This window comes from Fringilla coelebs (genome assembly GCF_963513975.1).
Source record: "Fringilla coelebs genome assembly, chromosome: 26".
NCBI lineage: Eukaryota > Metazoa > Chordata > Aves > Passeriformes > Fringillidae > Fringilla > Fringilla coelebs.
Genome location: NC_140052.1, coordinates 2760042 through 2775632, shown reverse-complemented (window position 1 = coordinate 2775632; position 15591 = coordinate 2760042). Strand labels below are relative to the sequence as shown.

The following is a 15591-nucleotide window of genomic DNA, read 5'->3' as shown; positions in this document are numbered from 1 at the left end:
TTTTTTTTTTTTGTTGGCTGATTCAGTCTGAATGTCTAAATAGGTGTAAATTCAATTTTTTATTTCACTGTCATAACACCGAGCCAATAATCCCCCTGCACTGCCGAGCTGAAAGGACCTTTCTCTGAATTGAATTTTTATTGACTTTTCCATTTCCCAGCCCCACGGAATGGCAACGTGAGCCGGGCTCAGCAGGAGCAGGAGGAGCCCTGTGCTGGGGCTTCTCAACCATGGGAGCAATTCTTCTTCCCAGCACCCCATGAACCCCAGAGAGCCCTGGAGGGGCTCTCCAGCTCGGCCTGGAGGGCTCTGGGGGTGCCTGGGGGTTTTGTATGGGCGCTGAGCTCCTCTCTGCCCCTTCCTGGGATGCTCCTGCTCATGGCTGAGCGGTTGGGTGGGAAAAGCGGCAATTCCAGAGGGCAGAGCTGGAGGGGCTCCTCAGGCACGGCAGGAACACGCTGGGCTGGGATTTATGGGATGAGACCCTGCAGGTCCAGTCTCTGGCAGAACCCAGAATGTTCTCTCAGCCCCTCTGGGATGGGCACTGAGGAACAGACCGCTTTATTTCATCCCTTTTTTTTTAATTTTGATTTTGCACTGAAATCCCAACGTTTCTGAATTGTGAGCCAAGTCCACAGTGCTGCAGCACTTTATATATCTCCGAAGAAGCAGGTGAGTATTTCTTTGTGCTAGTGGGGAAGGCAGAGCAAAGGGATCCTGCTCCATTTTTCACCCTAATAAAGGCATTTGTAGGCACGAGCGCAGCCCAGCTGTTAATGATTGCCTTCTTAAAGGGAGCCCTGGAAAAGAAATTGGTTGTCTGAGGGGGGGAAAAAATCAACATTAACAAAGAGTCATGGAAAGGAGCAGGCAGGCGCTGGGAGCATCTTTGTGCAGGCTTGCTCAGATAATTCTGAATGCACTTTGGAAAAGGCAGAGCCAAGGCTGTATTTCATCAGCTGTGAGCAAGGCAGGGAATGAAGTCAGTAAATCCCCACCTGAGGCGCTGGGAACACCAGGAGAGCTCCTGAAGGAACATCCTCCAGCAGGGTGGAAAACGCCAGTTGCTTGTTGTTTCAAATTTTAAAAGTTTAATAATAATAAAATGGTTATCAAAATAGTAATATGATGAATTATAATTTGGACAATTGTGATTAGGACAATATGAGACAATAAAAACAAAGTTACAGACGTCCAGGTACCTTTTTCTGGGCTGTGAAAAACACCAATCACTTGTTTTTAAAATTTTAAAAGTTTAATAGTAATAAAATGGGTATCAAAGTAGTAATATAATTAGAGTAATAATAATTTGGACAGTTTGGATTAGGACAATACGAGACAATAAAAACAAAGAGTTACAGACAGTCCTGTTCCTCTTTCTGGGCAAAATAAGCCCAAAAAGGACCCAGGTTAACAGAGGATTAACCCTTAAAGCACCAGCCTGTTGCATATTCACACACCTCATCCATGGTGCATCAATTCCATTCACACACAGGATTCTAGCTGGGCAGTGTCAGCTCCTTCCTCTGAATCCTGACGGTGCCTTCAAGCCTGAGCAAGGCGGGAAAAAGTTCATTTCTTCTGATAATGGAGCAATAAATTCTTTTTCTCTGAAAGATTCAGGTGTCCTGTGGCTGCTGTCTCACTGCCAGTGCTGTCTTTAGAAAAAAAGTATCTTACACAGCATAGTTTCCATTTTAACATTTTGTTATAACCTAAAACTGTAAAAGTGTATTTAACACACTACTTAAAAAAATTAATGCATCATAACTTTCTAACACAACACATACAATATTCACTTGAATATTTGCCAAAAGCCAATCATAAATTTCACATTTTTCACAAGGGATTCCTGGGTGTGTCTGTGATCCCAGCTGGATCCAGGTCCCTTTTGTGTCATTCTGCCTGCCCAGACACCCTCAGGTGCTGCAGCAGCTCTGGGACATTTCCAAACCTCCATCATCCCCTGGGCAGAGGGGTCTGGGGTGGAGCCGTTTGTCCCCAGGCCTGATGATCTCAAAGCTCTTTTCTGACCTGGTCCATTCTGGGATTCTGTGAATTGCTCCCAGGGAATGCCAGTCCTGGAATTCCTGCATCCAGGGAATGCCAGTCCTGGGGAATTCCTGCATCCAGGGATTGCCAGTCCTGGAATTCCTGCATCCAGGGAATGCCAGTCCTGGGGAATTCCTGCATCCAAGGAATGCCAGTCCTGGGGAATTCCTGCATCCAGGGAATGCCAGTCCTGGAATTCCTGCATCCAAGGATTGTCAATAGTGATAAATTCCTGCATCCAGGGAATGCCAGTCCTGGGGAATTCCTGCATCCAGGGAATGCCAGTCCTGGAATTCCTGCATCCAGGGAATGCCAGTCCTGAGGAATTCCTGCATCCAGGGAATGCCAGTCCTGGAATTCCTGCATCCAAGGATTGCCAATAGTGATGAATTCCTGCATCCAGGGACTGCCAATAGTGACGAATTCTTTCCTCCAACCCTGCAGATCTCCGGAAGAACTTCGAGCAAGACCCCCAGGGCAAGGAGGTTCCCATCGAGGGGATGATCGTCCTGCACTGCCGGCCCCCCGAGGGCGTCCCCGCCGCCGAGGTGAGCTCGGGGCAAGGAAAACCTTTGGGATGGGGGAAGGACAGGGCTCTGGTCCTGCTCCTGGTGCTCTTCCCCCCCTGAGCACTTCATGTTCCCTTTTTTGATTCATTCCCTTTGCAGAAGTGTGGGTTTTTGTCCAAATTCTGGACTGTTTTGTTGAGAAATCCTGGTTTTTCAGGCAATTTTCGAGTCCTGTGCTTTCAAACTGAAAGCAGATTGTTGCACATTTTCCCAGGAATTACTTTCCTCCTCCAAAAAAACAAGGCAGAGTAAAAGGCAAACCTAAAAATATTATGATAAATGGTTGCTGGGGAGAGAAAATCTGCTGCAAGTAATAATTTGGAGGGGTTTGGCTTCGCTTTAAAGAGGCTTTTTGTGATGAGAGCTGGAGCTTAACAGGAAAACCATGGGGATGCCTTAAAATGGCAATAACCAGGCTGCTCTTGGAGGGAGAGGTTTGGAGTGGGTCCTGCTTAAAAATCTGCTGCAGGGGCCTTAAAACCCAAGGAAATGTTGAATTTTTAATTGCACCCTGCGGTTCTCTGCAGCACCTTCTGGGGAACGAGAGCAGTTGGATCGCTCAGGAGTTGGTTTTGCCCCTTCTCCCCAGCGTGGCTGGGCTTGGTAATGACTGAGGGAAGAAAAGGAAAATAAACCCCAGAGAAATGTGTGATTTTAGTTAATGAGAAGGGATTGGAGCAGATGTCCCTGGAAATAAAGAGGAGAAATGCAGAGGCACCAGCAGTGAGGCAGGAGTGCTCCAGGAGAGGAAAATGAGGCAGAAATGGGCTCAGGGAGAGGCTGGGTTTGTGTCCAGATTTTGCTCTGCCAGGGAAATCTCTGCTCCCACCTTCTCCTCAGCTCTCTGGTATTTTCACTCCTCACCAGGGAAATGGATGTTGCATTGCAGGGAATTGCCGGGATTGCTAAATGTGTGCTCTGGAAAATGGATCTGCTTTGTGGACAAAATAAACCTCAGTCTGATTGAATTTCACTGAGAATTTTAGATTTCTTTGAACTGGCAGTTTTACATTCCCCACTTAAACAGGGAGTCTGTCTTCTGTGGAAGGTAGGAATCATGTCCAATGAAAACCTGACATTTTAATTGCTTGCTCCAGATAAAAGTAGTGGAGTTCCCAACCAACCCTGATTTACTGCTGTTGACAGTAAAATTGTTATTGCTGCTAATAAAGCTGGTAAATCTCACCAGGTCAGATTTGCTTTGGCCAATAAAATGTCCCATAAAGGCTCGGGCTAATTCTGGGCTCATCGAGGTAAAGATTCTGCTGGAAATAATTCAGTGTCTTTAGAAAGTGGGTTAAACCCGTTAGAGCAGGCCTGGCTCTGGGCTGGGGTGATAAACTCAGCTTTATTTCAGAGTTAAAGCTCAGATTAAACCAGGCTGGGCAATAACTGAGCCACAAAGGCTCCCTGAGAAATCTCCAGATTTATTTTGTTCTGTGGGTGCTGAGGGTTTCAAACCCCCGTGGTGGCAGAGAATCCTGGTTCTGATCCAAGCATTGATTCCATTCGAGTTGGGATGGAAACGTAAGGCTGGGAAGAGCTGGGACAAAGGAGCTTGTCCGGTGTTTCATGAGATGCAGAGTGGGTGACTGGGCATGGTTGGTGTTTGTGAAACCCAAACTGGAAACAAGGGGCAAGGAGGCTCAGCCCATCCCTGCTCCTGCCACAGCCCCTCCCTGGGGAGGCTTTGGTTATTCCAAGGGCAGAACTTCAAAAATGCTGTTGAAGTTTGGTTATTCCAAGGGCAGAGCTTCACAAACACTGTCACAGTTTGGTTATTCCAGGTCCAGAACTTCAGGAACACTGTTGGAGTTTGGTTATTCCAAGGGCAGAGCTTCAGAAACGCTGTTGGAGTTTGGTTATTCCAATTTCAGAGCTTCAAAAATGCTGCCAATTTGATTATTGCAAGTGCAGAACTTCAGGAACATTGTCAGAGTTTGGTTATTCCAGGTCCAGAACATCAGGAACGCTGTCAGAGTTTGGTTATTCCAAGTGCAGAACTTCAAGAATGCTGTTGAAGTTTGATTATTTCAGCTCCAGAACTTCAGGAATTATATGGGAGTTTGGTTATTCCAAGTCCAGAACTTCAGGAATGCTGTCAGAGTTTGGTTATTCCAAGGGCAGAGCTTCAAGAATGCTGTTGGAGTTTCGTTATTCCACTTGCAGGACTTGAGGAATGCTGTCAGAATTTGGTTATTCCAGGTCCAGAACTTCAGGAATGCTGTCAGAGTCTGGTTATTCCAATTTCAGAGCTTTAGGAATGCTGTTGGAGTTTGGTTATTCCCATTTCAGAGTTCCCTACAAAGCAGGGAGTGAGATCTTTCCCACAGCTCTGCTTTGGGGGGTGCTAGGCTTTGGGGCACCCTGGGTGCATCAGCACAGCAGGAAGAGAGGAGGAAAACCCAAATCCCAGCGCTGGGCAGGTTGGAAAAGGCTTTTAAATCCTCTTCTCACGCATTTACATAGCAGGCAGAGAGAGCTGGTGAGCAGCTGTGCTTGCAGCCAGCGGCACCCAACCCAAATAAATTCAGTTTTTACGAGTTAAGCATCGAAATGAAAAAGAAAATTCAGCATTTAAATAGAGCAGCTGAAAATCCCCCGCTGAGGCAAATGTTGATTCAGCTCTGGAGAGTCTCTGCTGGCACGGGCTCAGTGGGACCAGAGCCCTCCATTCACCATTGAGGGGCTCAGTGGGACCAGAGCCCTTCATTCACCATTGAGGGAGCTGGACGGGGCAGGAGGGAGCGCTGGGACCGCAGCAGCCTCGGCAGGGAGAGACTGGGAACTGGAAACAGGGACTGGGAACAGGAACTGGGAGCAGAAACTGGGGGCAGGAACTGGGAGCAGGGACTGGGGGCAGGAATTGGGAGCAGGGACTGGGAGCAGGGACTGGGAGCAGGGACTGGGGGCAGGAATTGGGAGCTGGAATTGGGAGCAGGGATTGGGAGCAGAAATTGTGAGCAGGAATTGGGAGCAGGAATTGTGAGCAGAAACTGGGAGCAGAAATTGTGAGCAGGAATTGGAAGCAGGGATTGGGAGCAGGAATTGGGAGCAGGGATTGGGAGCAGGGATTGGGAGCAGGAATTGAGAGCAGGAATTGGGAGCAGGAATTGGGAGCAGGAATTGGGAGCAGGGACTGGGAGCAGGGATTGGGAGCAGGAATTGGGAGCAGGGATTGTGAGCAGGAATTGGGAGCAGGAATTGGGAGCAGGAATTGGGAGCAGGGACTGGGAGCAGGGATTGGGAGCAGGAACTGGGAGCAGGAATTGTGTCCTTGGCTTGGGGAAATATTTAGTTTAATAATATCTCAGGGAGATATTGAGGAATTGGGAGCGGGAATTGGGAGCAGAGATTGGGAGCAGGAATTGTGGGCAGGAATTGGGAGCAGGAATTGTGTCCTTGGCTCGGGGTGTGCTCCTGAGGGATCCTCAGTGAGATATTTAGGAGGATGATGATGATGATAATAATAATAATATCTCAGGGAGATATTTGGGAATGGTGTGTAGGAATTGTGTCCTTGGCTTGGGGTGTGCTCATCCAGTCCCTCAGCAGCCCCCATGGGGAGATATTGAGGAATTGTGAGCAGGAATTGTGTCCTTGGCTCGGGGTGTGCTCCTGGGAGACCCTCAGGGAGATATTTAAGATAATAATAATAGTAATAATATCTCAGGGAGGTACTTAGGATAGCAATATCTCAGGGAGATATTGAGGAATTGTGTGCAGGAACGGCCCCTGTGCTCAGCTCCTGCCCTGAGAATGGCTCAGCTCAGCCTGGAGGCTGCGAGGGGGAAAATTTTGTGAAGAGCAGATCTTGTGAGCTCCTTTGCCCCTCAGAGACGTCACCCACCTACCAGCTGCCCAAATAAACTGAATCCAGCATTTGTCCACCCTCAAAACTTTCCCACATTTCCTGAGCTGGTGGCTTTTAGCAGATTCCCAGCATGGTGTCACTCACAGGAACTGCTGCTTTGGGGTCAGGAACAACATTTCTTTTCTATTTGATAGGATCCCAGGATGGCTCAGCTCAGCAGGACAGGGGCAGCTGCAGCTCAGCTGAGCCCACAGGGAGCAGGGGGGCCCTGGGGAGCCCCAGCAGAGCTCAGAGCTCTCTCTGTTCACTCCCCAGGGTCTCCTCTCCGCTCAGCCCAGCCCTGATCAGCCCCACCAAGGGCCAATTGTGCAGGGGTCAGGCAGGCAGGACCCTCAGAACCTCAGGCCACGGCTTGGGTTTGCTTCCTGCTCATCAATTCTGACCTTTCCACGGGCTCTGCTGCATTCTGCACAGCACAGTGGAGAAAAAGAGCTTTTGTTCCTTCCCTTTCTCTTTTGTTCCTCTCCTCAAGTGAATTTCATGACACATTCTTTCCTTATCTTCCTAGCTGACCTTTCCCTGGTTCTTTAAATAGCTTTTCTCCAGCCTGTGCCCTCTTGAGTTTCTTAAAACTCTTCATTTTTGGGGTGGGGGAGAAGGCACAAAGAAAAGGCACTGGGGTGGTGTTTGGCACTGCTGGCAGGTGAGAAGGTTTGGGATGCTCCCGGGTTGTGTGGAGTGCTGTAACCCCTCCCTGGCAGGTGAGAAGGTTTGGGATGCTCCTGGGTTGTGTGGAGTGCTGTAACCCCTCCCTGGCAGGTGAGAAGGTTTGGGATGCTCCCGGGTTGTGTGGAGTGCTGTAACCCCTCCCTGGCAGGTGAGAAGGGTCTGGGATGCTCCCAGGTTGTGTGGAGTGCTGTAACCCCTCCCTGGAAGGTGAGAAGGTTTGGGATTCTCCCAGGTTGTGTGGAGTGCTGTAACCCCTATGCTATACTGAAACTGTAATAAAGAACAGAGAAAGGATGTATTTTAGTATATATTTTAGAGAAAGGATATTTTAGAATATAATATAATATAATATAATATAATATAATATAATATAATATAATATAATATAATATAAATGTAATGTAATAGAATAGAATACAAATGTAGTAGAATAGAATAGAAATATAACAGAATAGAATAGAATACAAATGTAGTAGAATAGAATAGAATAGAAATATAACAGAATAGAATAGAATATTAATGGAATGGAATGGAATGGAATGGAATGGAATGGAATGGAATGGAATAGAATAGAATAGAATAGAATAGAATAGAATAGAATAGAATAGAATAGAATAGAATAGAATAGAATAGAATAGAATAATAAATTAACCTTCTCAGAACATAGGGTCAGATCCATCATTTCCTCCTTTGCCCTAAAGACCCAGCAATTCCCACACTGCCTGAGGGGTTTCCTCTCCCTGGGCTGAGCTGGAGTCAGTGACAGGAGCATTTTTCTGGGATGAGGAGCAGGGGCAGCTCTGCTCTGTCACCCTGAGCAGCTCAGGAGGAATCAGGGTGACTGACAGGTCCTGCAGCAGTGGCAAACACAATGCATTCCACCCTCCTGGCTGGTAATTCCTTCCAGCTCCTGCTTCCCCCGGCCCTGGGGCTGCTGTCAAAGCTGTAACCTGGAAAATCCTTGGTCAACACCCATTTAATGAAGGCTGGGATAATCTCTGAGCTGTGTGTTCAGCCTTATTGGTGCCTCAGAGTGTAAAATATTAATTCTGTCGGGTACAGCAGCAAAAAAAAAAGGAGTGTTTAGGTGGCTGGTAATCCTTCAGGCAGGTGTGGTGGGGTGCTGGGAGTGTCACTGCTGCCTCCTGTATCGGTGACAAATGGGATTCAGATTTCTCAGCTGTCAGGGCTTGTTCCCTTTCATTCAGTGGGCTTGAAAATGGGGTTTGTAAAATGTTCCCTCGACTGGACAGGGAGCTGCCATTCCCTGCACTGGAGTGAAGATCCAGGAGAGGATGTCACCTCCTGGAGGCCTGGGGGTGATGGGAAAGGGGAAATCTGAAATGTGCAGGGGTGAATATGGAAAGGGGACACCTGAAATGTGCAGTGGTGATGGGGAAAGGGGAAATCTGAAATGTGCAGGGGTGAATATGGAAAGGGGAAATCTGAAATGTGCAGGGGTGAATATGGAAAGGGGACACCTGAAATGTGCAGGAGTGATGGAGAAAGGGGACAGCTGAAATGTGCAGGGGTGAATATGGAAAGGGGACACCTGAAATGTGCAGGGGTGATGTGGAAAGGGGACATCTGAAATATGCAGGTGTGGTGGGGAAACGGGAAATCTGCAGGTGTGATGTGGAAAGGGGACATGCAAAATCTGCAGGCGTGATGGGGGAAGGGGAAATCTGAAACCTCAGGTGTGATGGGGAAAGGAGACACCTGAAATCTGCAGGTGTGAGACTGAAGGTGCTGTGAAATGGGGCTAAAGCTGCCCCGGGGGGGTTCATTGTGTCACCACTGCTCTGCCCTGTCCCTCGCAAATGTCCCTGCCCTGATATTAAACTGCCAAATAACCCTGAGAACAGAGATAAATTATTATAAACCTCAGGATTTCAAATGAATGAACCCAAACCCAACCATGAGCTTGCTGGACTCTGCTTATCTTCATTAAATGACGCTGAGGGCCTTTGGACCTGCAGGGAGGAGCTGGGGGAGCAAATTCCCAGCTGGAAACCTGGGGATGGAGAGGGGAGCAGCAGCAGGAGCTGGGGGAGGCAATTCCCAACTGGAAATCTTGGGATGGAGAGGGGAGCAGCAGCAGGAGCAAATTCCCAGCTGGAAACCTTGGGTTGGAGAGGGGAGCAGCAGCAGGAGCCAATTCCCACCTGGAGATCTTGGATGGAGAGGGGAGCAGGAGCTGGAGGAGCCAATTCCCACCTGGAAACCTGAGGATGGAGATGGAAGCAGGAGCAGGAGCTGGGGGAGGCAATTCCCAACTGGAAACCTGGGAATGGAGAGGGGAGAAGCAGCAGGAGCCAATTCCCACCAGGAGATCTTGGATGGAGAGGGGAGCAGGAGCTGGGGGAGGCAATTCCCACCTGGAAACCTGGGGATGGAGAGGGGCAAAGCAGCAGGACCTGGAGGAGCCAGTTCCCACCTGGAAACATTGGGATGGAGATGGAAGCAGGAGCAGGAGCTGTGGGAGGCAATTCCCAACTGGAAATCTTGGGACAGAGATGGAAGCAGGAGCAGGAGCTGGGGTAGCCCATTCCCACCTGGAAACCTTGGGATGGAGAGGGGAGCAGCAGCAGGAGCCAATTCCCACCTGGAAACCTGGGGATGGAGCAGCAGCCAAGCCCGTTGTGAGGCACGAGGTGCAAACCCGAGCCCTAAAATCCGCCCTGAATCCCTTTCTCATGCTGAACACTCCGACCAAAGCTGATATTTGAGCTCTCCCTGCACCTCCTCTCTGCTCTGCTCGTGGCAGAGCTCTCAGGAGTTCCGGGTTCTTTTTGTTTGCCTTGTTTTTGTTTTGGGTTTGGGTTTCTTTTGTAATAAAAGGGCAGCTGTTGTGCTAAACGATTGCTGATAGTTTACTGTTACTGCACTATTACCGTTGAGTGCTCTGCAGAGGTTTGTGAAATACTCTAAAATATCTTTATCACATAATATATGCATATATTTAGGATTTAAATGTGTTGTATCCAGCGCTGCTTTTTCAAATGTTTAACACAGATTCTGACATTTTAATGGAGTGCTGTAGATGTTCCCAGGAATATCTGCCTGAGTTCCACGGGTTTATTTACAGCCAGGGCTTTTAATGGAAATGTAAAATCATTTCTCTTCTGGGCAGCACGCATTCCACTGCCAGCACATCAGCACAACACGAAACCCACATAAAATTCAAAAGCTGTGAGGACTCCAGAAACAGTGAGAGCCTGTTTTACAAAGGTTTGTGGATTTATGGGGCTGGCACACTGTGAAAAATGACAATCACTTGTTTTTAAAATTTTAAAAGTTTAATAGGAATAAAATGGTTATAAAGGTAGTAATATAATTAGAGTAATAATAATTTGGACAATTTGGATTAGGACAATACGAGGCAATAGAAGCAAAGAGTTACAGACAGTCCTGTTCCTCTTTCTGGGCAAAATAAGCCCAAAAGGGACCCACGTTAGCAGAGGATTAACCCTTAAAGCACCAGCCTGTTGCATATTCACACACCTCATCCATGGTGCATCAATTCCATTCACACACAGGATTCTGGCTGGGCAGTGTCAGCTCCTTCCTCTGAATCCTGACGGTGCCTTCAAGCCTGAGCAAGGCGGGAAAAAGTTCATTTCTTCTGATAATGGAGCAATAAATTCTTTTTCTCTGAAAGATTCAGGTGTCCTGTGGCTGCCATCTCGGAGTCCTCTCTTATAAAAAGTATCCCACATAGCATAGTTTCTATTCTAACACTTTGTCATGACCTAAAACTATATTTACCACACTACTTAAAAAAATGAATACAGCATCACTTTCTAACACAACACAAATAATATTCATTTGAATATTTGTGAAAAGCCAATCATAAAATACACATTTTTCACTAAAATGGGGCTGCAGTGAAACAGCCAAGCAGGCTGAGAGTTCCAGCCCTGGTGAATCCTGCTGCAGTCACAGGGAGGGCTGGGATTGCTCAGTGCAAACAGCTGCATTTGGCCAGGTGCTTATGGGTCTGCAATAGCAATATTTGCTATTTGCTTTGCTTTTAAGGGATCTTGGTTACAAGCACAAGAAATGTGATTCATTTCTCACCGGAGATATTTCACTCTCAGGAGCCAGCCTGGGTATCTGCAGTGCCTCATTTGTGATTGATCTGATATTTAGATTGATCTTTTAGGGGTAAATTTGTAATTTTTTAGCTGCTTTTAAGAGCAAATTCGTAACTTTCATAGTTTCTCACTCAGCAAAAATGGAGAGCTGTCATGGCTCGTACAGGACATGCTGGTCTGGACTCATTTTATAACCAGGGTGTCAATGATGTGTCAGCCTCTTGATTCTATAAAACTTGGCCCCAGTAAGACTTGGGGTTTTTTGAGGTGTCTATTGTGGACAGCACAAAATCATCTCCATTTCCAAATTCCATTTATTCTGTGTGCTGTTACAGCTTCAGCCCCACTTTGCCCTTCCTCACCCGCTGCTCCAGGTGTTCCTGTTGTGGGATTTTGTGGGATTTTCTGTCGTGGGGAGGAATGATGAATCTGACTCCATGTTCTCAGAGGGCTGATTTGTTATTTTATGATCTATATTATATTAAAGAATATGATACTAAATTATACTAAAGAATACAGAAAGGATACAGATAGAAGGCTAAAAGATAATAATGAAAATTTGTGACTCTTTGCAGAGTCTGACACAGCTTGACCATGATTGGCCTAAGAGTCAAAAGTAAAGAAAGGGAAAGGATACATCAGAAAGTTTAACAAGAATGAATAATGAAGGCTCGTGACTGACTCCTCAGAGTCTGACACAGCTGGACTGGGATTGGTCATTAATTAAAAACAATTCACATGGAACCAATCAAACACTCACCTGTGGGTAAACAATGTCCAAACCACATTCCAGAGCAGCAAAACACAGGAGAAGCAAATCAGATAATTATTGTTTTCCTTTTTCTCTGAAGCTTCTCAGCTTCCCAGGAGAAGAACCCTGGGCAAGGGGATTTTTCCAGAAGATGTGACAGTGACAGGATTTCTCCTGGCAGCGGGGGAATTTGGGAATTCGGGGAGGTTTGAGCTCCAGGATGGCCAGGACTCCCCAGGCTTGAGGGCAGAACTGCTCCTCCAGCCCAGAGCTGCCCCAGCCCTTCCCCTCTCACCCCTGGGTTGCTCCACTGCCACCCCAGGGCCCTGCTGGTCGCTCTGGACTCTCCCCTGTCCTCCTGAATGGGTCCAATCTGTCCCCCCGTTTGTCCCCTCTGTCCCTGCCCCAGTCTCCCCGCTCAGTGGCACTCCCAGCCCTGCTCCCACCCCCTCAGCAGCATCTCCAGGTGCTCTCCTGCTGATTTTGTGCATTTTGCAGCCCCCGGGGGCTCTTCAGTGCCTGCACATCTCCCCTTGGTTGGACACAGCCCTCGGATGAGGGCAGGCAGGGGAGCTGTGCACGGGGTTTTCATCCAGCAGAAGAAAATGTTTGTTTTCCTTCTGAGATTTGTGAATAAATCAATACAGCCAGGAGGTAGCGAGGTCATGAAATAGAAATGCTGGAGCAAAGCACTTCTGAATTAGATTGCTAAACTGAAAAGAAAAAAGAAGGGAGATAACTTTGTAGTTCCCCTGAATAGATAATTCCTTTTTATACAGACATGTGCTCTGGGGCCTCTCTAGGTTTGATGTGCTGCTTTGCAGCCCTGTCTGTTTTCTCTGGCCCTGTTGCCAGAAATGGTTTTAATTTTGAATGCTTGAACATGAAAGGAGAAGTTGTGAGACTTTATCATTGTGTTTGTAATCATGGGGATGATTGTGTGAGCGAGTCCCGCAGGGATTTGGGAAGCTCACAGCGATGGAGGTGGGGACTGAAGCAGCTGGAGGGTGACACTGAGATGCTTTCATGGCTGGGGGAATGTTCTGCCTCTGGGCACAGAGATCAACACCTCTTTTAATCGTAAACAGCATTAGAAGAGGAAGCAGGAAGTCCGGAATCTGGTGCCTGTTGCATTTAGTACTCAGTGTCGCACATTTGTTAGCTGACAATTGAATTTCTGTAGGGTGTGGGGTTAAACACTGCTCCCAACGTGTGCAAAAACGGGATTCTTTAACAAATCTAAAAGTGTTCAATGATCCCTCACGTCCCTCCCAACCAAGGTCGTTCTGTGACTCCTCTAAGATGACCTCGGGGTCTCTGCTGCTCGCAGTGACCCCCAGATGTGTCACAAAGTCTCTTTTTCCCAGCCCAGTGCTCGAAGGAGGAGTCAGAGCTCTTCTATTCTCGTTCTCAAGGTTTTTTATTGTTTATCTATAAAATTCTTTCTCCTCTCCAGCCGAGGTCCGCTCAGCAGGACAGTCAGAGGCACTCTGCCTGCCCCCGGGTGGTGTTATCTTTTTATACTAAAAACTACATGCACAATATTTACCATAAATTCCCAACACCCATCACCTGTGTCAGACACTGAGCTTCTACTCTAAACCAACCCAAAAGTGCCACCATCACAGCAGAAGATGAAGGCCAAGAAGAAGAAGAAGAAGAAAGGCAGGACACACCCAGATCCCTCCATCTTGCCCCCTGAACCCCCATTCTAAAATCCCCAAAAAATCAATTTTTCACCCCATGATAAATTCATCTTAAACTCTCATGGCTTGTCATTCTTCATATAAAGTTGGTAATTGTTTTTTCCAAGGGCTAAATCAAAGGCACAGGGTCTGGGGTTCTGTGCCAAGGTCTCTGAGCCCCCCAGGCAGGGGCTGGAGCCCTCCAGGGCAGCCAGAGGAATTTCCTGCGTTCCCACAAGATCTCACAGTTATGTTCTTGAATTTATCCCATCTGAAGGCTGCTAACAAAAAGGAACATTGTCAGGTACTGCTGATCCCCCAGAACTCGAGGGAACAGTGAAATTACAGCCTTGGAAGGCTTTGGTTTCAATTACTGAAAGCTTCCTGTGATGTTTTCCTTATCTCCAAGCATTTCCTACATAAATGTGATCCTGCCTATCAGGACAGGCAGAACCTGCAAACATCATCACCACAGCCTTATCTAAGAGGGCTTCTCAGTGTCAGCAGCACTTTAATTACTGCCCAAATATCACTGAGAACCAGCTTCAAAGGAGATCCCTGGGTTTCTCTGTCTCCTTCAGTTCGGGGCCGTTTATCAAAACAAAGGCTGAGGCTCAGCTGCTCACCTGCCCTGCTGAGCTCGGCGGGTGACAGGAAAAGATTTTAAAATGGTAGAAAATTCAGGGAGTTAGAAAGAAAGTTAAGATTGGTAAACCCTGGTAAGAGCTGAAATGAGAGATGGGGGACTCCAAGCATCTCTCCAAAATGCAGTTTATTGTATACAAAATGCAGTTTATTGTATACAAAATGCAGTTTCTGTATCTAAGAGGTTACAGCAGTGCAGGGTCGTGGGTGGCAGAGCTGTGCCCACAGCTGTCAGCTCCAGCTGCAGGCAGGCTGGAGACCCTTTAATTTTGGCTACAAATGCATTATTTACTTTTCTTTGCTGAGCCTCTTAATGCACTAGAACCAATCTATACCTTAACTATTATCCATAGCCCATCATAACTGCTATCATTACCATATTCATGTTACTGTTCTCCAATCACTGAAAGTCAGTACATTAATCTAGAAGTTGTTTTTTGGTTTTCTTGCCATGGAAAATTCTGGGACCTTTTTTCTCCTTGCCACATTTGCTGCCTTGTTTGCCTGTGCTCTCTTCCTGCTTGGTAAAAACATCATCTTGTTTGGGGTGGGTTTATCCTTTGCTCTAAGCCATAAAACCCCTTCTAACTCACACACCCTTTGCCTCCTTGGTTACCCAGTCAGACTGGCTCAGCAATTCTTTTCTTCTCTATCAAAACTTGCTTCCAACTCTATTCCTTCTTCAGATTCTACATTTAAAAATATTTCTGCTAAACACACATATCTGTGAGACTTTCTGGTCAAACTTTCATCCTTCCCAACACCCTGGGAAGTGTTAGAATATAAAATATGTTTGGCTCTAAACCGTGTCAGGATCAGATTTGGGTCTGCACCCCGACACCCAGAGCTCCCCAATAAAATCATTCTGTGATTCTGTGTCCCTGACACAGGGACAGGGCTTGAGCTGCACAGGATCCTTTATCTCTGCTCACCATCCCACAACTGAGGTCAGGCCAGGTGTGTGCTCTGTCCCACCAGGGAATTCCCACTCCTAATGACCTTTGGGGTTATTAATGCTGATTTGTTCATCATTTGTGCATGGAGGTAAAAAACAGCGCTCCAGTTAACGGCAGACATGCCAAAAATAGGAATAAAGATAAACTTCTCTGGGATCTGATGATGTCTTCACCAAGCAGACAAGGTACCATTAGCAGTGGCATTTTTAGCAATGGCTCCTTATCCCAGGGATCCAAAATAGCCTGGCTGAGTCAGCTCCTTGCCCACCTCTCCCACTATAAATTGATGCACA

At 47.1% G+C, this 15591-nt stretch overlaps 1 protein-coding gene across 1 annotated transcript in view; it reads left to right on the top strand.

Moving 5' to 3' along the window:
• The window catches only part of UNC5D (unc-5 netrin receptor D), a gene marked incomplete at both ends in the record, with an annotated part of 112518 nt that overhangs the window by 56503 nt on the left and 40424 nt on the right, over positions 1-15591 (top strand). Inside the window, one exon of the mRNA XM_084221806.1 lies at positions 2497-2600. Coding sequence (XP_084077932.1) covers positions 2497-2600 — 104 coding nt within the window. The remainder of the gene's footprint in view (positions 1-2496; positions 2601-15591) is intronic.